Here is a 25,524-nt window from a genome sequence, read left to right as displayed (position 1 = left end):
TAGATGCAAAATATTTGATTGACCAAGTTAAACATATGGTAAATCTCATGTCTCTTAGTGGTCAGACAGCCAGCAGGAAGGGATGTGGTGTTTTTGCTGGATGGATCTGATGCTACTAGAAGTGGATTCCCAGCTATGAGAGACTTTGTCCAAAAACAAGTAGACACACTCAGTGTGGATGATGGCAAAGACCGTGTGTCGGTTGTTCAGTACAGCAGCGATCCAGCCGTCCAGTTCTATCTGAACACGTACACCACAAAAAGAGAGGTCCTTGACAGTGTCAGAGGTTTGAGGCACAAAGGCGGACGACCCCTCAACACTGGAGCAGCTCTCCGGTACTTGAGGGATAACGTCTTCACGGCCTCTGCCGGAAGCAGGCGGCCATCAGGAGTTCCGCAGGTCCTAATATTGATCACTGGTGGAAGATCATTTGACAGTATTGATGAACCAGCCTCTGCTCTCAAACAGCTGGGTGTCTTGACCATTGCAATTGGAACCCGAGGCTCTGACCCCAGAGAACTTCAGACCATAACTGGCGAGCCCAGTCATGCTGTATCTGTGTCTGAGTTCACTGACCTTCCCAATGTTCAAGAACAGCTCTCTTCTGTAATGAGCACAGTGCCAATGAGGGTCACACCTTTGACCCCAACAGTGACTGGTAAGAACATGACCCATCTTCAAAGTCCAGTATCATTGTAGGAAACAGTGTGAAAAGAAATCATTTGGTTTTGCTGTGTTTAATCAGCCAGTGGATTGTTTTTCCTTTTTTTTTTGTTCTGTTTTCGTTTTTGTTTTTTGTTTTTTTTATAAAATAGTTGTGGTTGTAAAGAAAGAGTTCACTTTTACCATGGTGCTTTTTAGCTGCAAAATATTTGATTGACCAAGTTAAACATATGGTAAATCTCATGTCTCTTAGTGGTCAGACAACCAGCAGGAAGGGATGTGGTGTTTTTGCTGGATGGATCTGATGCTACTAGAAGTGGATTCCCAGCTATGAGAGACTTTGTCCAAAAACAAGTAGACACACTCAGTGTGGATGATGGCAAAGACCGTGTGTCGGTTGTTCAGTACAGCAGCGATCCAGCCGTCCAGTTCTATCTGAACACGTACACCACAAAAAGAGAGGTCCTTGACAGTGTCAGAGGTTTGAGGCACAAAGGCGGACGACCCCTCAACACTGGAGCAGCTCTCCGGTACTTGAGGGATAACGTCTTCACGGCCTCTGCCGGAAGCAGGCGGCCATCAGGAGTTCCGCAGGTCCTAATATTGATCACTGGTGGAAGATCATTTGACAGTATTGATGAACCAGCCTCTGCTCTCAAACAGCTGGGTGTCTTGACCATTGCAATTGGAACCCGAGGCTCTGACCCCAGAGAACTTCAGACCATAACTGGCGAGCCCAGTCATGCTGTATCTGTGTCTGAGTTCACTGACCTTCCCAATGTTCAAGAACAGCTCTCTTCTGTAATGAGCACAGTGCCAATGAGGGTCACACCTTTGACCCCAACAGTAACTGGTAAGAACATGACCCATCTTCAAAGTCCAGTATCATTGTAGGAAACAGTGTGAAAAGAAATCATTTGGTTTTGCTGTGTTTAATCAGCCAGTGGATTGTTTTTCCTTTTTTTTTGTTCTGTTTTCGTTTTTGTTTTTTTTATAAAATAGTTGTGGTTGTAAAGAAAGAGTTCACTTTTACCATGGTGCTTTTTAGCTGCAAAATATTTGATTGACCAAGTTAAACATATGGTAAATCTCATGTCTCTTAGTGGTCAGACAGCCAGCAGGAAGGGATGTGGTGTTTTTGCTGGATGGATCTGATGCTACTAGAAGTGGATTCCCAGCTATGAGAGACTTTGTCCAAAAACAAGTAGACACACTCAGTGTGGATGATGGCAAAGACCGTGTGTCGGTTGTTCAGTACAGCAGCGATCCAGCCGTCCAGTTCTATCTGAACACGTACACCACAAAAAGAGAGGTCCTTGACAGTGTCAGAGGTTTGAGGCACAAAGGCGGACGACCCCTCAACACTGGAGCAGCTCTCCGGTACTTGAGGGATAACGTCTTCACGGCCTCTGCCGGAAGCAGGCGGCCATCAGGAGTTCCGCAGGTCCTAATATTGATCACTGGTGGAAGATCATTTGACAGTATTGATGAACCAGCCTCTGCTCTCAAACAGCTGGGTGTCTTGACCATTGCAATTGGAACCCGAGGCTCTGACCCCAGAGAACTTCAGACCATAACTGGCGAGCCCAGTTATGCTCTATCTGTGTCTGAACTTACTGACCTACCCAAAGTGCAACAGCAACTTGAGTCCTCTGTGGAAGCTGCAGTTTTTGAAGTCACCCCAGAATTACCAACCGTAATTGGTACGTTGTCAGACACATCCTGTTGCTTGCTCCAAAAGTTATTAATTTTAGCTACAGTGAGGAAAAGCAAATAAATGAATGTGATGTGTGTATAGGTTTTTTGTGCATTTCAAACCAGTTGGTAGCATGCTGTGGTCTTTCTAAAACAGAAGTAGGCCAGGCTAGTGTTGTTAAAATATTAGTGTGCCAGTGAAAGATAATCTCACAAGCTTTGTGAAAGGTTTTCATTTTTTTGTCCTACTGTCTTTTCTCAGCTTCACGTGACAGAAAAGATATTGTATTCCTTCTGGATGGTTCTGATGGCACAAGGAATGGCTTTCCTGCCATGCGTGATTTTGTAGAGAGAGTGGTGGAGAAAATCAATGTGGGAGAAAACAAAGACCATGTCTCTGTGGTCCAGTACAGCAGAGAACCAGAGGTCCATTTCTATCTGAACACATATACCACAAGGGAGGATGTGGTGGACTCGGTCAGAGGGCTTAGACACAGAGGAGGAAGACCCCTAAACACTGGGGCAGCTCTCCAATACGTCAGAGACAACGTCTTTACAAACTCCTCTGGAAGTAGACGCCTGCAGGGTGTCCCACAGATATTGATCTTACTAACTGGGGGAAGGTCTTTTGACAATGTAGATAGCCCAGCCTCAGCTCTCAAACAGCAGGGCATTTATGTGATTGGCATTGGAACTAGGACCTCAGATGCTAGAGAGCTGCAGAAAATATCATATGAGCCCAGTTATGCTCTGTCAGTGTCCGAGTTCACTGACCTTCCCAGTGTCCAAGAACAGCTCTCTTCTGTAATGAGCAAAGTGATAGTGAGGGCCACGCCCATGACACCAACAGTGACCGGTAAGAACGTGACTCTTTTGTAATCTCCAGTATCATGGTAGGAAACAGTGTGAAAAGAAACCAAATGTGATTTGCTGTGTTCAGTTAGCTAGTGGATTGTCTTTTTTTTTTTTTTTAAATAGTTGTGCTTGCGAAGAAAGAGTTCAATTTCAAGATGTTTCTCTTTAGCTGCAAAATATTTGATTGACCAAGTTAAACATATGGTAAATCTCATGTCTCTTAGTGGTCAGACAGCCAGCAGGAAGGGATGTGGTGTTTTTGCTGGATGGATCTGATGCTACTAGAAGTGGATTCCCAGCTATGAGAGACTTTGTCCAAAAACAAGTAGACACACTCAGTGTGGATGATGGCAAAGACCGTGTGTCGGTTGTTCAGTACAGCAGCGATCCAGCCGTCCAGTTCTATCTGAACACGTACACCACAAAAAGAGAGGTCCTTGACAGTGTCAGAGGTTTGAGGCACAAAGGCGGACGACCCCTCAACACTGGAGCAGCTCTCCGGTACTTGAGGGATAACGTCTTCACGGCCTCTGCCGGAAGCAGGCGGCCATCAGGAGTTCCGCAGGTCCTAATATTGATCACTGGTGGAAGATCATTTGACAGTATTGATGAACCAGCCTCTGCTCTCAAACAGCTGGGTGTCTTGACCATTGCAATTGGAACCCGAGGCTCTGACCCCAGAGAACTTCAGACCATAACTGGCGAGCCCAGTCATGCTGTATCTGTGTCTGAGTTCACTGACCTTCCCAATGTTCAAGAACAGCTCTCTTCTGTAATGAGCACAGTGCCAATGAGGGTCACACCTTTGACCCCAACAGTGACTGGTAAGAACATGACCCATCTTCAAAGTCCAGTATCATTGTAGGAAACAGTGTGAAAAGAAATCATTTGGTTTTGCTGTGTTTAATCAGCCAGTGGATTGTTTTTCCTTTTTTTTTGTTCTGTTTTCGTTTTTGTTTTTTGTTTTTTTTATAAAATAGTTGTGGTTGTAAAGAAAGAGTTCACTTTTACCATGGTGCTTTTTAGCTGCAAAATATTTGATTGACCAAGTTAAACATATGGTAAATCTCATGTCTCTTAGTGGTCAGACAACCAGCAGGAAGGGATGTGGTGTTTTTGCTGGATGGATCTGATGCTACTAGAAGTGGATTCCCAGCTATGAGAGACTTTGTCCAAAAACAAGTAGACACACTCAGTGTGGATGATGGCAAAGACCGTGTGTCGGTTGTTCAGTACAGCAGCGATCCAGCCGTCCAGTTCTATCTGAACACGTACACCACAAAAAGAGAGGTCCTTGACAGTGTCAGAGGTTTGAGGCACAAAGGCGGACGACCCCTCAACACTGGAGCAGCTCTCCGGTACTTGAGGGATAACGTCTTCACGGCCTCTGCCGGAAGCAGGCGGCCATCAGGAGTTCCGCAGGTCCTAATATTGATCACTGGTGGAAGATCATTTGACAGTATTGATGAACCAGCCTCTGCTCTCAAACAGCTGGGTGTCTTGACCATTGCAATTGGAACCCGAGGCTCTGACCCCAGAGAACTTCAGACCATAACTGGCGAGCCCAGTTATGCTCTATCTGTGTCTGAACTTACTGACCTACCCAAAGTGCAACAGCAACTTGAGTCCTCTGTGGAAGCTGCAGTTTTTGAAGTCACCCCAGAATTACCAACCGTAATTGGTACGTTGTCAGACACATCCTGTTGCTTGCTCCAAAAGTTATTAATTTTAGCTACAGTGAGGAAAAGCAAATAAATGAATGTGATGTGTGTATAGGTTTTTTGTGCATTTCAAACCAGTTGGTAGCATGCTGTGGTCTTTCTAAAACAGAAGTAGGCCAGGCTAGTGTTGTTAAAATATTAGTGTGCCAGTGAAAGATAATCTCACAAGCTTTGTGAAAGGTTTTCATTTTTTTGTCCTACTGTCTTTTCTCAGCTTCACGTGACAGAAAAGATATTGTATTCCTTCTGGATGGTTCTGATGGCACAAGGAATGGCTTTCCTGCCATGCGTGATTTTGTAGAGAGAGTGGTGGAGAAAATCAATGTGGGAGAAAACAAAGACCATGTCTCTGTGGTCCAGTACAGCAGAGAACCAGAGGTCCATTTCTATCTGAACACATATACCACAAGGGAGGATGTGGTGGACTCGGTCAGAGGGCTTAGACACAGAGGAGGAAGACCCCTAAACACTGGGGCAGCTCTCCAATACGTCAGAGACAACGTCTTTACAAACTCCTCTGGAAGTAGACGCCTGCAGGGTGTCCCACAGATATTGATCTTACTAACTGGGGGAAGGTCTTTTGACAATGTAGATAGCCCAGCCTCAGCTCTCAAACAGCAGGGCATTTATGTGATTGGCATTGGAACTAGGACCTCAGATGCTAGAGAGCTGCAGAAAATATCATATGAGCCCAGTTATGCTCTGTCAGTGTCCGAGTTCACTGACCTTCCCAGTGTCCAAGAACAGCTCTCTTCTGTAATGAGCAAAGTGATAGTGAGGGCCACGCCCATGACACCAACAGTGACCGGTAAGAACGTGACTCCTTTGTAATCTCCAGTATCATGGTAGGAAACAGTGTGAAAAGAAACCAAATGTGATTTGCTGTGTTCAGTTAGCTAGTGGATTGTCTTTTTTTTTTTTTTAAATAGTTGTGCTTGCGAAGAAAGAGTTCAATTTCAAGATGTTTCTCTTTAGCTGCAAAATATTTGATTGACCAAGTTAAACATATGGTAAATCTCATGTCTCTTAGTGGTCGGACAGCCAGCAGGAAGGGATGTGGTGTTTTTGCTGGATGGATCTGATGCTACTAGAAGTGGATTCCCAGCTATGAGAGACTTTGTCCAAAAACAAGTAGACACACTCAGTGTGGATGATGGCAAAGACCGTGTGTCGGTTGTTCAGTACAGCAGCGATCCAGCCGTCCAGTTCTATCTGAACACGTACACCACAAAAAGAGAGGTCCTTGACAGTGTCAGAGGTTTGAGGCACAAAGGCGGACGACCCCTCAACACTGGAGCAGCTCTCCGGTACTTGAGGGATAACGTCTTCACGGCCTCTGCCGGAAGCAGGCGGCCCTCAGGAGTTCCGCAGGTCCTAATATTGATCACTGGTGGAAGATCATTTGACAGTATTGATGAACCAGCCTCTGCTCTCAAACAGCTGGGTGTCTTGACCATTGCAATTGGAACCCGAGGCTCTGACCCCAGAGAACTTCAGACCATAACTGGCGAGCCCAGTTATGCTCTATCTGTGTCTGAACTTACTGACCTACCCAAAGTGCAACAGCAACTTGAGTCCTCTGTGGAAGCTGCAGTTTTTGAAGTCACCCCAGAATTACCAACCGTAATTGGTACGTTGTCAGACACATCCTGTTGCTTGCTCCAAAAGTTATTAATTTTAGCTACAGTGAGGAAAAGCAAATAAATGAATGTGATGTGTGTATAGGTTTTTTGTGCATTTCAAACCAGTTGGTAGCATGCTGTGGTCTTTCTAAAACAGAAGTAGGCCAGGCTAGTGTTGTTAAAATATTAGTGTGCCAGTGAAAGATAATCTCACAAGCTTTGTGAAAGGTTTTCATTTTTTTGTCCTACTGTCTTTTCTCAGCTTCACGTGACAGAAAAGATATTGTATTCCTTCTGGATGGTTCTGATGGCACAAGGAATGGCTTTCCTGCCATGCGTGATTTTGTAGAGAGAGTGGTGGAGAAAATCAATGTGGGAGAAAACAAAGACCATGTCTCTGTGGTCCAGTACAGCAGAGAACCAGAGGTCCATTTCTATCTGAACACATATACCACAAGGGAGGATGTGGTGGACTCGGTCAGAGGGCTTAGACACAGAGGAGGAAGACCCCTAAACACTGGGGCAGCTCTCCAATACGTCAGAGACAACGTCTTTACAAACTCCTCTGGAAGTAGACGCCTGCAGGGTGTCCCACAGATATTGATCTTACTAACTGGGGGAAGGTCTTTTGACAATGTAGATAGCCCAGCCTCAGCTCTCAAACAGCAGGGCATTTATGTGATTGGCATTGGAACTAGGACCTCAGATGCTAGAGAGCTGCAGAAAATATCATATGAGCCCAGTTATGCTCTGTCAGTGTCCGAGTTCACTGACCTTCCCAGTGTCCAAGAACAGCTCTCTTCTGTAATGAGCAAAGTGATAGTGAGGGCCACGCCCATGACACCAACAGTGACCGGTAAGAACGTGACTCCTTTGTAATCTCCAGTATCATGGTAGGAAACAGTGTGAAAAGAAACCAAATGTGATTTGCTGTGTTCAGTTAGCTAGTGGATTGTCTTTTTTTTTTTTTTTAAATAGTTGTGCTTGCGAAGAAAGAGTTCAATTTCAAGATGTTTCTCTTTAGATGCAAAATATTTGATTGACCAAGTTAAACATATGGTAAATCTCATGTCTCTTAGTGGTCAGACAGCCAGCAAGAAGGGATGTGGTGTTTTTGCTGGATGGATCTGATGCTACTAGAAGTGGATTCCCAGCTATGAGAGACTTTGTCCAAAAACAAGTAGACACACTCAGTGTGGATGATGGCAAAGACCGTGTGTCGGTTGTTCAGTACAGCAGCGATCCAGCCGTCCAGTTCTATCTGAACACGTACACCACAAAAAGAGAGGTCCTTGACAGTGTCAGAGGTTTGAGGCACAAAGGCGGACGAGCCCTCAACACTGGAGCAGCTCTCCGGTACTTGAGGGATAACGTCTTCACGGCCTCTGCCGGAAGCAGGCGGCCCTCAGGAGTTCCGCAGGTCCTAATATTGATCACTGGTGGAAGATCATTTGACAGTATTGATGAACCAGCCTCTGCTCTCAAACAGCTGGGTGTCTTGACCATTGCAATTGGAACCCGAGGCTCTGACCCCAGAGAACTTCAGACCATAACTGGCGAGCCCAGTCATGCTCTATCTGTGTCTGAGTTCACTGACCTTCCCAATGTTCAAGAACAGCTCTCTTCTGTAATGAGCACAGTGCCAATGAGGGTCACACCTTTGACCCCAACAGTAACTGGTAAGAACATGACCCATCTTCAAAGTCCAGTATCATTGTAGGAAACAGTGTGAAAAGAAATCATTTGGTTTTGCTGTGTTTAATCAGCCAGTGGATTGTTTTTCCTTTTTTTTTTGTTCTGTTTTCGTTTTTGTTTTTTTTATAAAATAGTTGTGGTTGTAAAGAAAGAGTTCACTTTTACCATGGTGCTTTTTAGCTGCAAAATATTTGATTGACCAAGTTAAACATATGGTAAATCTCATGTCTCTTAGTGGTCAGACAGCCAGCAGGAAGGGATGTGGTGTTTTTGCTGGATGGATCTGATGCTACTAGAAGTGGATTCCCAGCTATGAGAGACTTTGTCCAAAAACAAGTAGACACACTCAGTGTGGATGATGGCAAAGACCGTGTGTCGGTTGTTCAGTACAGCAGCGATCCAGCCGTCCAGTTCTATCTGAACACGTACACCACAAAAAGAGAGGTCCTTGACAGTGTCAGAGGTTTGAGGCACAAAGGCGGACGACCCCTCAACACTGGAGCAGCTCTCCGGTACTTGAGGGATAACGTCTTCACGGCCTCTGCCGGAAGCAGGCGGCCATCAGGAGTTCCGCAGGTCCTAATATTGATCACTGGTGGAAGATCATTTGACAGTATTGATGAACCAGCCTCTGCTCTCAAACAGCTGGGTGTCTTGACCATTGCAATTGGAACCCGAGGCTCTGACCCCAGAGAACTTCAGACCATAACTGGCGAGCCCAGTCATGCTGTATCTGTGTCTGAGTTCACTGACCTTCCCAATGTTCAAGAACAGCTCTCTTCTGTAATGAGCACAGTGCCAATGAGGGTCACACCTTTGACCCCAACAGTAACTGGTAAGAACATGACCCATCTTCAAAGTCCAGTATCATTGTAGGAAACAGTGTGAAAAGAAATCATTTGGTTTTGCTGTGTTTAATCAGCCAGTGGATTGTTTTTCCTTTTTTTTTTGTTCTGTTTTCGTTTTTGTTTTTTGTTTTTTTTATAAAATAGTTGTGGTTGTAAAGAAAGAGTTCACTTTTACCATGGTGCTTTTTAGCTGCAAAATATTTGATTGACCAAGTTAAACATATGGTAAATCTCATGTCTCTTAGTGGTCAGACAGCCAGCAGGAAGGGATGTGGTGTTTTTGCTGGATGGATCTGATGCTACTAGAAGTGGATTCCCAGCTATGAGAGACTTTGTCCAAAAACAAGTAGACACACTCAGTGTGGATGATGGCAAAGACCGTGTGTCGGTTGTTCAGTACAGCAGCGATCCAGCCGTCCAGTTCTATCTGAACACGTACACCACAAAAAGAGAGGTCCTTGACAGTGTCAGAGGTTTGAGGCACAAAGGCGGACGACCCCTCAACACTGGAGCAGCTCTCCGGTACTTGAGGGATAACGTCTTCACGGCCTCTGCCGGAAGCAGGCGGCCATCAGGAGTTCCGCAGGTCCTAATATTGATCACTGGTGGAAGATCATTTGACAGTATTGATGAACCAGCCTCTGCTCTCAAACAGCTGGGTGTCTTGACCATTGCAATTGGAACCCGAGGCTCTGACCCCAGAGAACTTCAGACCATAACTGGCGAGCCCAGTTATGCTCTATCTGTGTCTGAACTTACTGACCTACCCAAAGTGCAACAGCAACTTGAGTCCTCTGTGGAAGCTGCAGTTTTTGAAGTCACCCCAGAATTACCAACCGTAATTGGTACGTTGTCAGACACATCCTGTTGCTTGCTCCAAAAGTTATTAATTTTAGCTACAGTGAGGAAAAGCAAATAAATGAATGTGATGTGTGTATAGGTTTTTTGTGCATTTCAAACCAGTTGGTAGCATGCTGTGGTCTTTCTAAAACAGAAGTAGGCCAGGCTAGTGTTGTTAAAATATTAGTGTGCCAGTGAAAGATAATCTCACAAGCTTTGTGAAAGGTTTTCATTTTTTTGTCCTACTGTCTTTTCTCAGCTTCACGTGACAGAAAAGATATTGTATTCCTTCTGGATGGTTCTGATGGCACAAGGAATGGCTTTCCTGCTATGCGTGATTTTGTAGAGAGAGTGGTGGAGAAAATCAATGTGGGAGAAAACAAAGACCATGTCTCTGTGGTCCAGTACAGCAGAGAACCAGAGGTCCATTTCTATCTGAACACATATACCACAAGGGAGGATGTGGTGGACTCGGTCAGAGGGCTTAGACACAGAGGAGGAAGACCCCTAAACACTGGGGCAGCTCTCCAATACGTCAGAGACAACGTCTTTACAAACTCCTCTGGAAGTAGACGCCTGCAGGGTGTCCCACAGATATTGATCTTACTAACTGGGGGAAGGTCTTTTGACAATGTAGATAGCCCAGCCTCAGCTCTCAAACAGCAAGGCATTTATGTGATTGGCATTGGAACTAGGACCTCAGATGCTAGAGAGCTGCAGAAAATATCATATGAGCCCAGTTATGCTCTGTCAGTGTCCGAGTTCACTGACCTTCCCAGTGCCCAAGAACAGCTCTCTTCTGTAATGAGCAAAGTGATAGTGAGGGCCACGCCCATGACACCAACAGTGACCGGTAAGAACGTGACTCCTTTGTAATCTCCAGTATCATGGTAGGAAACAGTGTGAAAAGAAACCAAATGTGATTTGCTGTGTTCAGTTAGCTAGTGGATTGTCTTTTTTTTTTTTTTTAAATAGTTGTGCTTGCGAAGAAAGAGTTCAATTTCAAGATGTTTCTCTTTAGATGCAAAATATTTGATTGACCAAGTTAAACATATGGTAAATCTCATGTCTCTTAGTGGTCAGACAGCCAGCAAGAAGGGATGTGGTGTTTTTGCTGGATGGATCTGATGCTACTAGAAGTGGATTCCCAGCTATGAGAGACTTTGTCCAAAAACAAGTAGACACACTCAGTGTGGATGATGGCAAAGACCGTGTGTCGGTTGTTCAGTACAGCAGCGATCCAGCCGTCCAGTTCTATCTGAACACGTACACCACAAAAAGAGAGGTCCTTGACAGTGTCAGAGGTTTGAGGCACAAAGGCGGACGAGCCCTCAACACTGGAGCAGCTCTCCGGTACTTGAGGGATAACGTCTTCACGGCCTCTGCCGGAAGCAGGCGGCCCTCAGGAGTTCCGCAGGTCCTAATATTGATCACTGGTGGAAGATCATTTGACAGTATTGATGAACCAGCCTCTGCTCTCAAACAGCTGGGTGTCTTGACCATTGCAATTGGAACCCGAGGCTCTGACCCCAGAGAACTTCAGACCATAACTGGCGAGCCCAGTCATGCTCTATCTGTGTCTGAGTTCACTGACCTTCCCAATGTTCAAGAACAGCTCTCTTCTGTAATGAGCACAGTGCCAATGAGGGTCACACCTTTGACCCCAACAGTAACTGGTAAGAACATGACCCATCTTCAAAGTCCAGTATCATTGTAGGAAACAGTGTGAAAAGAAATCATTTGGTTTTGCTGTGTTTAATCAGCCAGTGGATTGTTTTTCCTTTTTTTTTTGTTCTGTTTTCGTTTTTGTTTTTTTTATAAAATAGTTGTGGTTGTAAAGAAAGAGTTCACTTTTACCATGGTGCTTTTTAGCTGCAAAATATTTGATTGACCAAGTTAAACATATGGTAAATCTCATGTCTCTTAGTGGTCAGACAGCCAGCAGGAAGGGATGTGGTGTTTTTGCTGGATGGATCTGATGCTACTAGAAGTGGATTCCCAGCTATGAGAGACTTTGTCCAAAAACAAGTAGACACACTCAGTGTGGATGATGGCAAAGACCGTGTGTCGGTTGTTCAGTACAGCAGCGATCCAGCCGTCCAGTTCTATCTGAACACGTACACCACAAAAAGAGAGGTCCTTGACAGTGTCAGAGGTTTGAGGCACAAAGGCGGACGACCCCTCAACACTGGAGCAGCTCTCCGGTACTTGAGGGATAACGTCTTCACGGCCTCTGCCGGAAGCAGGCGGCCATCAGGAGTTCCGCAGGTCCTAATATTGATCACTGGTGGAAGATCATTTGACAGTATTGATGAACCAGCCTCTGCTCTCAAACAGCTGGGTGTCTTGACCATTGCAATTGGAACCCGAGGCTCTGACCCCAGAGAACTTCAGACCATAACTGGCGAGCCCAGTCATGCTGTATCTGTGTCTGAGTTCACTGACCTTCCCAATGTTCAAGAACAGCTCTCTTCTGTAATGAGCACAGTGCCAATGAGGGTCACACCTTTGACCCCAACAGTAACTGGTAAGAACATGACCCATCTTCAAAGTCCAGTATCATTGTAGGAAACAGTGTGAAAAGAAATCATTTGGTTTTGCTGTGTTTAATCAGCCAGTGGATTGTTTTTCCTTTTTTTTTTGTTCTGTTTTCGTTTTTGTTTTTTTTATAAAATAGTTGTGGTTGTAAAGAAAGAGTTCACTTTTACCATGGTGCTTTTTAGCTGCAAAATATTTGATTGACCAAGTTAAACATATGGTAAATCTCATGTCTCTTAGTGGTCAGACAGCCAGCAGGAAGGGATGTGGTGTTTTTGCTGGATGGATCTGATGCTACTAGAAGTGGATTCCCAGCTATGAGAGACTTTGTCCAAAAACAAGTAGACACACTCAGTGTGGATGATGGCAAAGACCGTGTGTCGGTTGTTCAGTACAGCAGCGATCCAGCCGTCCAGTTCTATCTGAACACGTACACCACAAAAAGAGAGGTCCTTGACAGTGTCAGAGGTTTGAGGCACAAAGGCGGACGACCCCTCAACACTGGAGCAGCTCTCCGGTACTTGAGGGATAACGTCTTCACGGCCTCTGCCGGAAGCAGGCGGCCATCAGGAGTTCCGCAGGTCCTAATATTGATCACTGGTGGAAGATCATTTGACAGTATTGATGAACCAGCCTCTGCTCTCAAACAGCTGGGTGTCTTGACCATTGCAATTGGAACCCGAGGCTCTGACCCCAGAGAACTTCAGACCATAACTGGCGAGCCCAGTCATGCTGTATCTGTGTCTGAGTTCACTGACCTTCCCAATGTTCAAGAACAGCTCTCTTCTGTAATGAGCACAGTGCCAATGAGGGTCACACCTTTGACCCCAACAGTAACTGGTAAGAACATGACCCATCTTCAAAGTCCAGTATCATTGTAGGAAACAGTGTGAAAAGAAATCATTTGGTTTTGCTGTGTTTAATCAGCCAGTGGATTGTTTTTCCTTTTTTTTTTGTTCTGTTTTCGTTTTTGTTTTTTGTTTTTTTTATAAAATAGTTGTGGTTGTAAAGAAAGAGTTCACTTTTACCATGGTGCTTTTTAGCTGCAAAATATTTGATTGACCAAGTTAAACATATGGTAAATCTCATGTCTCTTAGTGGTCAGACAGCCAGCAGGAAGGGATGTGGTGTTTTTGCTGGATGGATCTGATGCTACTAGAAGTGGATTCCCAGCTATGAGAGACTTTGTCCAAAAACAAGTAGACACACTCAGTGTGGATGATGGCAAAGACCGTGTGTCGGTTGTTCAGTACAGCAGCGATCCAGCCGTCCAGTTCTATCTGAACACGTACACCACAAAAAGAGAGGTCCTTGACAGTGTCAGAGGTTTGAGGCACAAAGGCGGACGACCCCTCAACACTGGAGCAGCTCTCCGGTACTTGAGGGATAACGTCTTCACGGCCTCTGCCGGAAGCAGGCGGCCATCAGGAGTTCCGCAGGTCCTAATATTGATCACTGGTGGAAGATCATTTGACAGTATTGATGAACCAGCCTCTGCTCTCAAACAGCTGGGTGTCTTGACCATTGCAATTGGAACCCGAGGCTCTGACCCCAGAGAACTTCAGACCATAACTGGCGAGCCCAGTTATGCTCTATCTGTGTCTGAACTTACTGACCTACCCAAAGTGCAACAGCAACTTGAGTCCTCTGTGGAAGCTGCAGTTTTTGAAGTCACCCCAGAATTACCAACCGTAATTGGTACGTTGTCAGACACATCCTGTTGCTTGCTCCAAAAGTTATTAATTTTAGCTACAGTGAGGAAAAGCAAATAAATGAATGTGATGTGTGTATAGGTTTTTTGTGCATTTCAAACCAGTTGGTAGCATGCTGTGGTCTTTCTAAAACAGAAGTAGGCCAGGCTAGTGTTGTTAAAATATTAGTGTGCCAGTGAAAGATAATCTCACAAGCTTTGTGAAAGGTTTTCATTTTTTTGTCCTACTGTCTTTTCTCAGCTTCACGTGACAGAAAAGATATTGTATTCCTTCTGGATGGTTCTGATGGCACAAGGAATGGCTTTCCTGCTATGCGTGATTTTGTAGAGAGAGTGGTGGAGAAAATCAATGTGGGAGAAAACAAAGACCATGTCTCTGTGGTCCAGTACAGCAGAGAACCAGAGGTCCATTTCTATCTGAACACATATACCACAAGGGAGGATGTGGTGGACTCGGTCAGAGGGCTTAGACACAGAGGAGGAAGACCCCTAAACACTGGGGCAGCTCTCCAATACGTCAGAGACAACGTCTTTACAAACTCCTCTGGAAGTAGACGCCTGCAGGGTGTCCCACAGATATTGATCTTACTAACTGGGGGAAGGTCTTTTGACAATGTAGATAGCCCAGCCTCAGCTCTCAAACAGCAAGGCATTTATGTGATTGGCATTGGAACTAGGACCTCAGATGCTAGAGAGCTGCAGAAAATATCATATGAGCCCAGTTATGCTCTGTCAGTGTCCGAGTTCACTGACCTTCCCAGTGCCCAAGAACAGCTCTCTTCTGTAATGAGCAAAGTGATAGTGAGGGCCACGCCCATGACACCAACAGTGACCGGTAAGAACGTGACTCCTTTGTAATCTCCAGTATCATGGTAGGAAACAGTGTGAAAAGAAACCAAATGTGATTTGCTGTGTTCAGTTAGCTAGTGGATTGTCTTTTTTTTTTTTTTAAATAGTTGTGCTTGCGAAGAAAGAGTTCAATTTCAAGATGTTTCTCTTTAGCTGCAAAATATTTGATTGACCAAGTTAAACATATGGTAAATCTCATGTCTCTTAGTGGTCAGACAGCCAGCAGGAAGGGATGTGGTGTTTTTGCTGGATGGATCTGATGCTACTAGAAGTGGATTCCCAGCTATGAGAGACTTTGTCCAAAAACAAGTAGACACACTCAGTGTGGATGATGGCAAAGACCGTGTGTCGGTTGTTCAGTACAGCAGCGATCCAGCCGTCCAGTTCTATCTGAACACGTACACCACAAAAAGAGAGGTCCTTGACAGTGTCAGAGGTTTGAGGCACAAAGGCGGACGACCCCTCAACACTGGAGCAGCTCTCCGGTACTTGAGGGATAACGTCTTCACGGCCTCTGCCGGAAGCAGGCGGCCGTCAGGAGTTCCGCAGGTCCTAATATTGATCACTGGTGGAAGATCATTTGACAGTATTGATGAACCAGCCTCTGCTCTCAAACAGCTGGGTGTCTTGACCATTGCAATTGGAACCCGAGGCTCTGACCCCAGAGAACTTCAGACCATAACTGGCGAGCCCAGTCATGCTGTATCTGTGTCTGAGTTCACTGACCTTCCCAATGTTCAAGAACAGCTCTCTTCTGTAATGAGCACAGTGCCAATGAGGGTCACACCTTTGACCCCAACAGTAACTGGTAAGAACATGACCCATCTTCAAAGTCCAGTATCATTGTAGGAAACAGTGTGAAAAGAAATCATTTGGTTTTGCTGTGTTTAATCAGCCAGTGGATTGTTTTTCCTTTTTTTTTGTTCTGTTTTCGTTTTTGTTTTTTGTTTTTTTTATAAAATAGTTGTGGTTGTAAAGAAAGAGTTCACTTTTACCATGGTGCTTTTTAGCTGCAAAATATTTGATTGACCAAGTTAAACATATGGTAAATCTCATGTCTCTTAGTGGTCAGACAGCCAGCAGGAAGGGATGTGGTGTTTTTGCTGGATGGATCTGATGCTACTAGAAGTGGATTCCCAGCTATGAGAGACTTTGTCCAAAAACAAGTAGACACACTCAGTGTGGATGATGGCAAAGACCGTGTGTCGGTTGTTCAGTACAGCAGCGATCCAGCCGTCCAGTTCTATCTGAACACTTACACCACAAAAAGAGAGGTCCTTGACAGTGTCAGAGGTTTGAGGCACAAAGGCGGACGACCCCTCAACACTGGAGCAGCTCTCCGGTACTTGAGGGATAACGTCTTCACGGCCTCTGCCGGAAGCAGGCGGTCCTCAGGAGTTCCGCAGGTCCTAATATTGATCACTGGTGGAAGATCATTTGACAGTATTGATGAACCAGCCTCTGCTCTCAAACAGCTGGGTGTCTTGACCATTGCAATTGGAACCCGAGGCTCTGACCCCAGAGAACTTCAGACCATAACTGGCGAGCCCAGTTATGCTCTATCTGTGTCTGAACTTACTGACCTACCCAAAGTGCAACAGCAACTTGAGTCCTCTGTGGAAGCTGCAGTTTTTGAAGTCAGCCCAGAATTATCAACCGTAATTGGTACGTTGTCAGACACATCCTATTGCTGGCTCCAAAAGTTGCTAATTTCAGCTACAGTGAGGAAAAGCAAATAAATGAATGTGATGTTTGTATAGGTTTTTTGTGCATTTCAAACCAGTTGGTAGCATGCTGTGGTCTTTCTAAAACAGAAGTAGGCCAGGCTAGTGTTGTTAAAATATTAGTGTGCCAGTGAAAGATAATTTCACAAGCTTTGTGAAAGGTTTTCATTTTTTTGTCCTACTGTCTTTTCTCAGCTTCACGTGTCATAAAAGATATTGTATTCCTTCTGGATGGTTCTGATGGCACAAGGAATGGCTTTCCTGCCATGCGTGATTTTGTAGAGAGAGTGGTGGAGAAAATCAATGTGGGAGAAAACAAAGACCATGTCTCTGTGGTCCAGTACAGCAGAGAACCAGAGGTCCATTTCTATCTGAACACATATACCACAAGGGAGGATGTGGTGGACTCGGTCAGAGGGCTTAGACACAGAGGAGGAAGACCCCTAAACACTGGGGCAGCTCTCCAATACGTCAGAGACAACGTCTTTACAAACTCCTCTGGAAGTAGACGCCTGCAGGGTGTCCCACAGATATTGATCTTACTAACTGGGGGAAGGTCTTTTGATAATGTAGATAGCCCAGGCTCAGCTCTCAAACAGCAAGGCATTTATGTGATTGGCATTGGAACTAGGACCTCAGATGCTAGAGAGCTGCAGAAAATATCATATGAGCCCAGTTATGCTCTGTCAGTGTCCGAGTTCACTGACCTTCCCAGTGTCCAAGAACAGCTCTCTTCTGTAATGAGCAAAGTGATAGTGAGGGCCACGCCCATGACACCAACAGTGACCGGTAAGAACGTGACTCCTTTGTAATCTCCAGTATCATGGTAGGAAACAGTGTGAAAAGAAACCAAATGTGATTTGCTGTGTTCAGTTAGCTAGTGGATTGTCTTTTTTTTTTTTTGTAAAATAGTTGTGCTTGCGAAGAAAGAGTTCAATTTCAAGATGTTTCTCTTTAGCTGCAAAATATTTGATTGACCAAGTTAAACATATGGTAAATCTCATGTCTCTTAGTGGTCAGACAGCCAGCAGGAAGGGATGTGGTGTTTTTGCTGGATGGATCTGATGCTACTAGAAGTGGATTCCCAGCTATGAGAGACTTTGTCCAAAAACAAGTAGACACACTCAGTGTGGATGATGGCAAAGACCGTGTGTCGGTTGTTCAGTACAGCAGCGATCCAGCCGTCCAGTTCTATCTGAACACGTACACCACAAAAAGAGAGGTCCTTGACAGTGTCAGAGGTTTGAGGCACAAAGGCGGACGACCCCTCAACACTGGAGCAGCTCTCCGGTACTTGAGGGATAACGTCTTCACGGCCTCTGCCGGAAGCAGGCGGCCGTCAGGAGTTCCGCAGGTCCTAATATTGATCACTGGTGGAAGATCATTTGACAGTATTGATGAACCAGCCTCTGCTCTCAAACAGCTGGGTGTCTTGACCATTGCAATTGGAACCCGAGGCTCTGACCCCAGAGAACTTCAGACCATAACTGGCGAGCCCAGTCATGCTGTATCTGTGTCTGAGTTCACTGACCTTCCCAATGTTCAAGAACAGCTCTCTTCTGTAATGAGCACAGTGCCAATGAGGGTCACACCTTTGACCCCAACAGTGACTGGTAAGAACATGACCAATCTTCAAAGTCCAGTATCATTGTAGGAAACAGTGTGAAAAGAAATCATTTGGTTTTGCTGTGTTTAATCAGCCAGTGGATTGTTTTTCCTTTTTTTTTTTGTTCTGTTTTCGTTTTTGTTTTTTGTTTTTTTTATAAAATAGTTGTGGTTGTAAAGAAAGAGTTCAATTTTACCATGGTGCTTTTTAGCTGCAAAATATTTGATTGACCAAGTTAAACATATGGTAAATCTCATGTCTCTTAGTGGTCAGACAGCCAGCAGGAAGGGATGTGGTGTTTTTGCTGGATGGATCTGATGCTACTAGAAGTGGATTCCCAGCTATGAGAGATTTTGTCCAAAAACAAGTAGACACACTCAGTGTGGATGATGGCAAAGACCGTGTGTCGGTTGTTCAGTACAGCAGCGATCCAGCCGTCCAGTTCTATCTGAACACATATACCACAAGGAAGGATGTGGTGGACTCGGTCAGAGGGCTTAGACACAGAGGAGGAAGACCCCTAAACACTGGGGCAGCTCTCCAATACGTCAGAGACAACGTCTTTACAAACTCCTCTGGAAGTAGACGCCTGCAGGGTGTCCCACAGATATTGATCTTACTAACTGGGGGAAGGTCTTTTGACAATGTAGATAGCCCAGCCTCAGCTCTCAAACAGCAGGGCATTTATGTGATTGGCATTGGAACTAGGACCTCAGATGCTAGAGAGCTGCAGAAAATATCATATGAGCCCAGTTATGCTCTGTCAGTGTCCGAGTTCACTGACCTTCCCAGTGTCCAAGAACAGCTCTCTTCTGTAATGAGCAAAGTGATAGTGAGGGCCACACCCATGACACCAACAGTGACCGGTAAGAACGTGACTCCTTTGTAATCTCCAGTATCATGGTAGGAAACAGTGTGAAAAGAAACCAAATGTGATTTGCTGTGTTCAGTTAGCTAGTGGATTGTCTTTTTTTTTTTAAAATAGTTGTGCTTGCGAAGAAAGAGTTCAATTTCAAGATGTTTCTCTTTAGCTGCAAAATATTTGATTGACCAAGTTAAACATATGGTAAATCTCATGTCTCTTAGTGGTCAGACAGCCAGCAGGAAGGGATGTGGTGTTTTTGCTGGATGGATCTGATGCTACTAGAAGTGGATTCCCAGCTATGAGAGACCTTGTCCAAAAACAAGTAGACACACTCAGTGTGGATGATGGCAAAGACCGTGTGTCGGTTGTTCAGTACAGCAGCGATCCAGCCGTCCAGTTCTATCTGAACACTTACACCACAAAAAGAGAGGTCCTTGACAGTGTCAGAGGTTTGAGGCACAAAGGCGGACGACCCCTCAACACTGGAGCAGCTCTCCGGTACTTGAGGGATAACGTCTTCACGGCCTCTGCCGGAAGCAGGCGGCCATCAGGAGTTCCGCAGGTCCTAATATTGATCACTGGTGGAAGATCATTTGACAGTATTGATGAACCAGCCTCTGCTCTCAAACAGCTGGGTGTCTTGACCATTGCAATTGGAACCCGAGGCTCTGACCCCAGAGAACTTCAGACCATAACTGGCAAGCCCAGTTATGCTCTATCTGTGTCTGAACTTACTGACCTACCCAAAGTGCAACAGCAACTTGAGTCCTCTGTGGAAGCTGCAGTTTTTGAAGTCACCCCAGAATTACCAACCGTAATTGGTACGTTGTCAGACACATCCTATTGCTGGCTCCAAATTTACTAATTTCAGCTACAGTGAGGAAAAGCAAATAAATGAATGTGATGTGTGTATAGGTTTTTTGTGCATTTCAAACCAGTTGGTAGCATGCTGTGGTCTAGGGCTGCCACAAACGATTATTTTGATAGTCGACTAGTCATCGATTATTTTTGCGATTAGTCGACTAATCAGATCATCATCCATTGGACGCAAAACTACAGCTTATTGCACCAGCAGCATCTGCTCTTATATAACTATCATTAGCTTACAGCCTTAAGTGTTTATTCTTAGTTAGCGTATTGTCTGTCTTGTCTTAATGTTGGTTTAAAATGGAGCACTGTAACAAAAAATAATTTCCCCCAGGGATCAATAAAGTATTCTGATTCTGATTAAGGTCTGTGCTAACTAAAAATAAAGACAAGATGATAGTTTATTAAATTTTAATGAAATTTGCGGATTGTTTCGGTGAAGTTTAATAAACTCCTTGCTATCTAAAATATAACAGGACACTGGAGTATATTCTGGAGCATCTCACACTTCTGATAATCAGTTGTCTGCTTGACGTTTATTCAGCTGTGTAAAAACTATAACTTTAATCTCAGACAAACTGATTTACTCAGGAACAAATAAAATACTAAAAAAAAGCCAAACAATAACATTTTAAGTTATCTAAGTGACTCATATATATTTAACCTGAGTAGCGAAAGACGGCGGTGGGTTTGAAAACGATTTGCGGGGAGTCCCGTGTTCTCACGGCGCTAGTGAGCCTAGCCCCCCGCTCGCTAACGAGCTAGTGGGTAACAGATGTCTCCGAAAACGTCGGAGCGCTTTTGAAAATATGTGGTGTCCTGATAAACTGAGCAGATATTTGAGGTTTACACAGCTATATTCTCGCCTGAAAATATGTTAAACGTTTATTTTGTGACCCAGAAAGAATAATAAGAGTAACATTAAAACTAACCAGCTGCCGCCATTGTTGGAAACTGCGCTGGGCCGCGCTATGAATTCTGGGACACAGCTGCTTCTTCTTCTTCGGGGTTTAACGGTAGCTGACATCCTTGTACATGCAATGCTGCCATCTTCTGTTTCAGTCCGTTATTACACTCTTAAATCCTGCCACTTATTCCTGCGTCTTTTGTGATCTTACAAAGCTTCAAACGACGCGTCGACTATTAAATCAGTCGTCGACGATTTTGATAGTCGACGTAATCGTGACTAGTCGACAAATCGTGGCAGCCCTACTGTGGTCTTTCTAAAACAGAAGTAGGCCAGGCTAGTGTTGTTAAAATATTAGTGTGCCAGTGAAAGATAATCTCACAAGCTTTGTGAAAGGTTTTCATTTTTTTGTCCTACTGTCTTTTCTCAGCTTCACGTGACAGAAAAGATATTGTATTCCTTCTGGATGGTTCTGATGGCACAAGGAATGGCTTTCCTGCCATGCGTGATTTTGTAGAGAGAGTGGTGGAGAAAATCAATGTGGGAGAAAACAAAGACCATGTCTCTGTGGTCCAGTACAGCAGAGAACCAGGGGTCCATTTCTATCTGAACACATATACCACAAGGGAGGATGTGGTGGACTCGGTCAGAGGGCTTAGACACAGAGGAGGAAGACCCCTAAACACTGGGGCAGCTCTCCAATACGTCAGAGACAACGTCTTTACAAACTCCTCTGGAAGTAGACGCCTGCAGGGTGTCCCACAGATATTGATCTTACTAACTGGGGGAAGGTCTTTTGACAATGTAGATAGCCCAGCCTCAGCTCTCAAACAGCAGGGCATTTATGTGATTGGCATTGGAACTAGGACCTCAGATGCTAGAGAGCTGCAGAAAATATCATATGAGCCCAGTTATGCTCTGTCAGTGTCCGAGTTCACTGACCTTCCCAGTGTCCAAGAACAGCTCTCTTCTGTAATGAGCAAAGTGATAGTGAGGGCCACACCCATGACACCAACAGTGACCGGTAAGAACGTGACTCCTTTGTAATCTCCAGTATCATGGTAGGAAACAGTGTGAAAAGAAACCAAATGTGATTTGCTGTGTTCAGTTAGCTAGTGGATTGTCTTTTTTTTTTTAAATAGTTGTGCTTGCGAAGAAAGAGTTCAATTTCAAGATGTTTCTCTTTAGCTGCAAAATATTTGATTGACCAAGTTAAACATATGGTAAATCTCATGTCTCTTAGTGGTCAGACAGCCAGCAGGAAGGGATGTGGTGTTTTTGCTGGATGGATCTGATGCTACTAGAAGTGGATTCCCAGCTATGAGAGACTTTGTCCAAAAACAAGTAGACACACTCAGTGTGGATGATGGCAAAGACCGTGTGTCAGTTGTTCAGTACAGCAGCGATCCAGCCATCCAGTTCTATCTGAACACTTACACCACAAAAAGAGAGGTCCTTGACAGTGTCAGAGGTTTGAGGCACAAAGGCGGACGACCCCTCAACACTGGAGCAGCTCTCCGGTACTTGAGGGATAACGTCTTCACGGCCTCTGCCGGAAGCAGGCGGCCATCAGGAGTTCCGCAGGTCCTAATATTGATCACTGGTGGAAGATCATTTGACAGTATTGATGAACCAGCCTCTGCTCTCAAACAGCTGGGTGTCTTGACCATTGCAATTGGAACCCGAGGCTCTGACCCCAGAGAACTTCAGACCATAACTGGCGAGCCCAGTCATGCTGTATCTGTGTCTGAGTTCACTGACCTTCCCAATGTTCAAGAACAGCTCTCTTCTGTATTGAGCACAGTGCCAATGAGGGTCACACCTTTGACCCCAACAGTGACTGGTAAGAACATGACCCATCTTCAAAGTCCAGTATCATTGTAGGAAACAGTGTGAAAAGAAATCATTTGGTTTTGCTGTGTTTAATCAGCCAGTGGATTGTTTTTTCTTTTTTTTTAGTTCTTTTTTTGTTTGTTTTTTTGTTTGTTTTTTTACAAAATAGTTGTGGTTGTAAAGAAAGAGTTCACTTTTACCATGGTGCTTTTTAGCTGCAAAATATTTGATTGACCAAGTTAAACATATGGTAAATCTCATGTCTCTTAGTGGTCAGACAGCCAGCAGGAAGGGATGTGGTGTTTTTGCTGGATGGATCTGATGCTACTAGAAGTGGATTCCCAGCTATGAGAGACTTTGTCCAAAAACAAGTAGACACACTCAGTGTGGATGATGGCAAAGACCGTGTGTCGGTTGTTCAGTACAGCAGCGATCCAGCCATCCAGTTCTATCTGAACACTTACACCACAAAAAGAGAGGTCCTTGACAGTGTCAGAGGTTTGAGGCACAAAGGCGGACGACCCCTCAACACTGGAGCAGCTCTCCGGTATTTGAAGGATAACGTCTTCACGGCCTCTGCCGGAAGCAGGCGACCATCAGGAGTTCCGCAGGTCCTAATATTGATCACTGGTGGAAGATCATTTGACAGTATTGATGAACCAGCCTCTGCTCTCAAACAGCTGGGTGTCTTGACCATTGCAATTGGAACCCGAGGCTCTGACCCCAGAGAACTTCAGACCATAACTGGCGAGCCCAGTTATGCTCTATCTGTGTCTGAACTTACTGACCTACCCAAAGTGCAACAGCAACTTGAGTCCTTTGTGGAGGTTGCAGTTATTGAAGTCACCCCAGAATTACCAACCATAATTGGTACGTTGTCAGACACATCCTAATGCTGGCTCCAAAAGTTACTAATTTCAGCTACAGTGAGGAAAAGCAAATAAATGAATGTGATTTTCTGGTGCATTTCAAACCAGTTGGAAGCATGCTTTGGTCTTTCTTAAACAGAAGTTGGCCAGGCTATTGTCTTTAAGACTTTGAGAACATAGTATGATCGTCTGAACTTCTGTGAGAACACAGAACTTTCCATCATCTGCTTTAAGCTACGATATTTAATTTTTTGTCAATCACTCTTTTGAACTTCTTATTGTTGAAGTTCATTTTAAATTGTCTTTTGAGGCTGCAGTTTTCATTATTATCCCCCAGCCACCAATCTTATTTAGTTTGTTATCCATTAAACCAACGATTCTTTCACTGCTATTTTCACCAAATAACCTCACGTCTTTTACATCTGTAGAATTTGTCACTTTTTGAACTACTATAGTTAAAAGCATTTAATAATATAAATCATTATACATGAAATGAATCAATTTGTCACATGCCATGTGCCAACATGCAGAGTAGTTGCCTAAATTCTAGCCCCACTCATTTCTTTTATCTCATAATGCCATTAAAAGTGTTATAAATGATTAATAATGCATATGAATTCTAACTGATTACAATGCTGAGGCTCCACCGATGAAGACAGTTTGCAATCAAAAGTGATTGAGTCCCTTGTATAACTCACAGACACACACATACTTTAATGCAGGTAACATGTAAGCTCTAGAAAACATGTTGCTATCTATACAAATTTATCTATACTGTAGAGATCTCTGGATAACCAGGATATCTTACTGTTAACCAATGATCCTTAAAACCAAGTCAACTCCAGTTTTCTTTTCACCACTGTAGCCAGGCTGACAATTAGTCAGAGCTCTGTTGAGCTCTTATTCTTTGAGACTGTTCAATAAAGTCCTGCAATTAAACTTAAATAGGATCTGTCTGTCTCTCTGAATATACCCACAAACATGTTTAACAGATCATTTTCATAACTTGAAAGTCCATCCATCCATCCATCTTCATCCGCTTTGTCCGGGGCCGGGTCGCGGGGGCAGCAGCCTAAGCAAAGAGGCCCAGACCTCCCTCTCCCCAGCCACCTCCTCCAGCTTATCCGGGGGAATACCAAGGCGTTCCCAGGCCAGCCGAGAGATATAATCTCTCCAGCGTGTCCTGGGTCTGCCCCGGGGCCTCCTCCCGGTGGGACATGCCTGGAACACCTCACCCAGGAGGCGCCCAACTTGAAAGTCAAATATAAATTTAATTTCAAAAACTTATGTACAAATTTTGCAAACAACATAAATATATACATAACTATTTACATTAAAATGCAGGCAATGTCTCAGGCATTTTTTGTGCAGTGATTTACAAACCAATAATGTATTACAATAGATGCCACAAGACAGATCAAACGTTCTTGTCCAGTCATTTTTGACCAGGATACGTCCTTTAATGTGCATATTCAGCACATTAAATTTATTGCAGCAATTGTGCAATAAATGAATAAACAAAAATAAAAACATCAAGTCTCGGAGTGATGCTGACAAACTAGTTATTGAATTTATTACTCCTAGGCTGGACTATTGTAATTAATTAGTGTTGCGCTGTCCTAAAAACTTCCTGGATCAGGTGACCTTGAATCCTCCGTTAGTTATGCTGCAACAGCTTTAGGCTGCTGGGTGACGTAAAATTATGTTGTTGTTTTGTTTTTTTAAATATAGAGCTCTCAAGAATGTTTGATTATCAGAAGAACATTTTAAAAGGGCCTTCTTTTCATTCATTTGGGGTCATACCTAAAGTCTAATT

General features: G+C 44.3%; 7 protein-coding genes across 13 annotated transcripts in view; all 7 read left to right on the top strand.

Moving 5' to 3' along the window:
* LOC101478896 (collagen alpha-3(VI) chain) overlaps positions 1–25,524 on the top strand; it is a 99,357-nt gene that overhangs the window by 52,748 nt on the left and 21,085 nt on the right. The window contains exons 1-2 of one of the 7 annotated variants that reach the window (XM_076875221.1): positions 21,327–22,030; positions 22,250–22,849. The exons of 5 other annotated variants lie outside the window; for them this stretch is intronic. In XM_076875221.1, coding sequence (XP_076731336.1) covers positions 21,508–22,030; positions 22,250–22,849 — 1,123 coding nt within the window. In that variant the 5' untranslated portion in view covers positions 21,327–21,507. Of the gene's footprint in view, positions 1–21,326; positions 22,031–22,249; positions 22,850–23,095; positions 23,710–25,524 lie in introns of those variants that run through there. One more of the 7 variants, XM_076875222.1, reaches the window with a different exon arrangement.
* On the top strand, positions 35–1,605 carry LOC143413062 (collagen alpha-3(VI) chain-like). Its single transcript, XM_076875223.1, has 2 exons — positions 35–658; positions 917–1,605. Exons 1-2 carry the CDS (start codon positions 136–138, stop codon positions 1,555–1,557), a joined length of 1,164 nt encoding a protein of 387 aa, XP_076731338.1. The 5' UTR covers positions 35–135; the 3' UTR covers positions 1,558–1,605.
* On the top strand, positions 1,745–3,316 carry LOC143413068 (collagen alpha-3(VI) chain-like). Its single transcript, XM_076875229.1, has 2 exons — positions 1,745–2,366; positions 2,621–3,316. Exons 1-2 carry the CDS (start codon positions 1,844–1,846, stop codon positions 3,235–3,237), a joined length of 1,140 nt encoding a protein of 379 aa, XP_076731344.1. The 5' UTR covers positions 1,745–1,843; the 3' UTR covers positions 3,238–3,316.
* Positions 3,415–11,707, top strand: LOC143412379 (collagen alpha-3(VI) chain-like). Its single transcript, XM_076875291.1, has 10 exons — positions 3,415–4,037; positions 4,295–4,894; positions 5,149–5,742; positions 5,965–6,564; positions 6,819–7,412; positions 7,636–8,264; positions 8,483–9,115; positions 9,341–9,944; positions 10,199–10,792; positions 11,016–11,707. Exons 1-10 carry the CDS (start codon positions 3,515–3,517, stop codon positions 11,654–11,656), a joined length of 6,012 nt encoding a protein of 2,003 aa, XP_076731406.1. The 5' UTR covers positions 3,415–3,514; the 3' UTR covers positions 11,657–11,707.
* LOC143413070 (collagen alpha-3(VI) chain-like) lies at positions 13,552–15,125 on the top strand. The gene is made up of 2 exons (XM_076875231.1): positions 13,552–14,175; positions 14,430–15,125. Exons 1-2 carry the CDS (start codon positions 13,653–13,655, stop codon positions 15,044–15,046), a joined length of 1,140 nt encoding a protein of 379 aa, XP_076731346.1. The 5' UTR covers positions 13,552–13,652; the 3' UTR covers positions 15,047–15,125.
* Positions 16,079–17,641, top strand: LOC143413071 (collagen alpha-3(VI) chain-like). Its single transcript, XM_076875232.1, has 2 exons — positions 16,079–16,702; positions 16,957–17,641. Exons 1-2 carry the CDS (start codon positions 16,180–16,182, stop codon positions 17,571–17,573), a joined length of 1,140 nt encoding a protein of 379 aa, XP_076731347.1. The 5' UTR covers positions 16,079–16,179; the 3' UTR covers positions 17,574–17,641.
* On the top strand, positions 17,852–20,208 carry LOC143413083 (collagen alpha-3(VI) chain-like). The gene is made up of 3 exons (XM_076875290.1): positions 17,852–18,374; positions 18,634–19,233; positions 19,454–20,208. The coding sequence occupies exons 1-3, from the start codon at positions 17,852–17,854 to the stop codon at positions 20,095–20,097; spliced, it is 1,767 nt and encodes a 588-aa protein (XP_076731405.1). The 3' UTR covers positions 20,098–20,208.

Source organism: Maylandia zebra, linkage group LG16 (assembly GCF_041146795.1).
Source record: "Maylandia zebra isolate NMK-2024a linkage group LG16, Mzebra_GT3a, whole genome shotgun sequence".
Lineage (NCBI taxonomy): Eukaryota > Metazoa > Chordata > Actinopteri > Cichliformes > Cichlidae > Maylandia > Maylandia zebra.
This window is presented reverse-complemented; position numbering and strand designations above follow the sequence as displayed.

Excerpts from the sequence above, each read along its gene's own strand:
- LOC143413062 (XM_076875223.1), top strand. The coding sequence starts at position 136 with ATGAGAGACTTTGTCCAAAAACAAGTAGACACACTCAGTGTGGATGAT. Across the intron at positions 659-916 it reads TTTGACCCCAACAGTGACTG|TGGTCAGACAACCAGCAGGA; the intron begins GTAAGAACATGA and ends CATGTCTCTTAG.
- LOC143413068 (XM_076875229.1), top strand. The coding sequence starts at position 1,844 with ATGAGAGACTTTGTCCAAAAACAAGTAGACACACTCAGTGTGGATGAT. Across the intron at positions 2,367-2,620 it reads AGAATTACCAACCGTAATTG|CTTCACGTGACAGAAAAGAT; the intron begins GTACGTTGTCAG and ends GTCTTTTCTCAG.
- LOC143412379 (XM_076875291.1), top strand. The coding sequence starts at position 3,515 with ATGAGAGACTTTGTCCAAAAACAAGTAGACACACTCAGTGTGGATGAT. Across the intron at positions 4,038-4,294 it reads TTTGACCCCAACAGTGACTG|TGGTCAGACAACCAGCAGGA; the intron begins GTAAGAACATGA and ends CATGTCTCTTAG. Across the intron at positions 5,743-5,964 it reads CATGACACCAACAGTGACCG|TGGTCGGACAGCCAGCAGGA; the intron begins GTAAGAACGTGA and ends CATGTCTCTTAG.
- LOC143413070 (XM_076875231.1), top strand. The coding sequence starts at position 13,653 with ATGAGAGACTTTGTCCAAAAACAAGTAGACACACTCAGTGTGGATGAT. Across the intron at positions 14,176-14,429 it reads AGAATTACCAACCGTAATTG|CTTCACGTGACAGAAAAGAT; the intron begins GTACGTTGTCAG and ends GTCTTTTCTCAG.
- LOC143413071 (XM_076875232.1), top strand. The coding sequence starts at position 16,180 with ATGAGAGACTTTGTCCAAAAACAAGTAGACACACTCAGTGTGGATGAT. Across the intron at positions 16,703-16,956 it reads AGAATTATCAACCGTAATTG|CTTCACGTGTCATAAAAGAT; the intron begins GTACGTTGTCAG and ends GTCTTTTCTCAG.
- LOC143413083 (XM_076875290.1), top strand. The coding sequence starts at position 17,852 with ATGAGAGACTTTGTCCAAAAACAAGTAGACACACTCAGTGTGGATGAT. Across the intron at positions 18,375-18,633 it reads TTTGACCCCAACAGTGACTG|TGGTCAGACAGCCAGCAGGA; the intron begins GTAAGAACATGA and ends CATGTCTCTTAG. Across the intron at positions 19,234-19,453 it reads CATGACACCAACAGTGACCG|TGGTCAGACAGCCAGCAGGA; the intron begins GTAAGAACGTGA and ends CATGTCTCTTAG.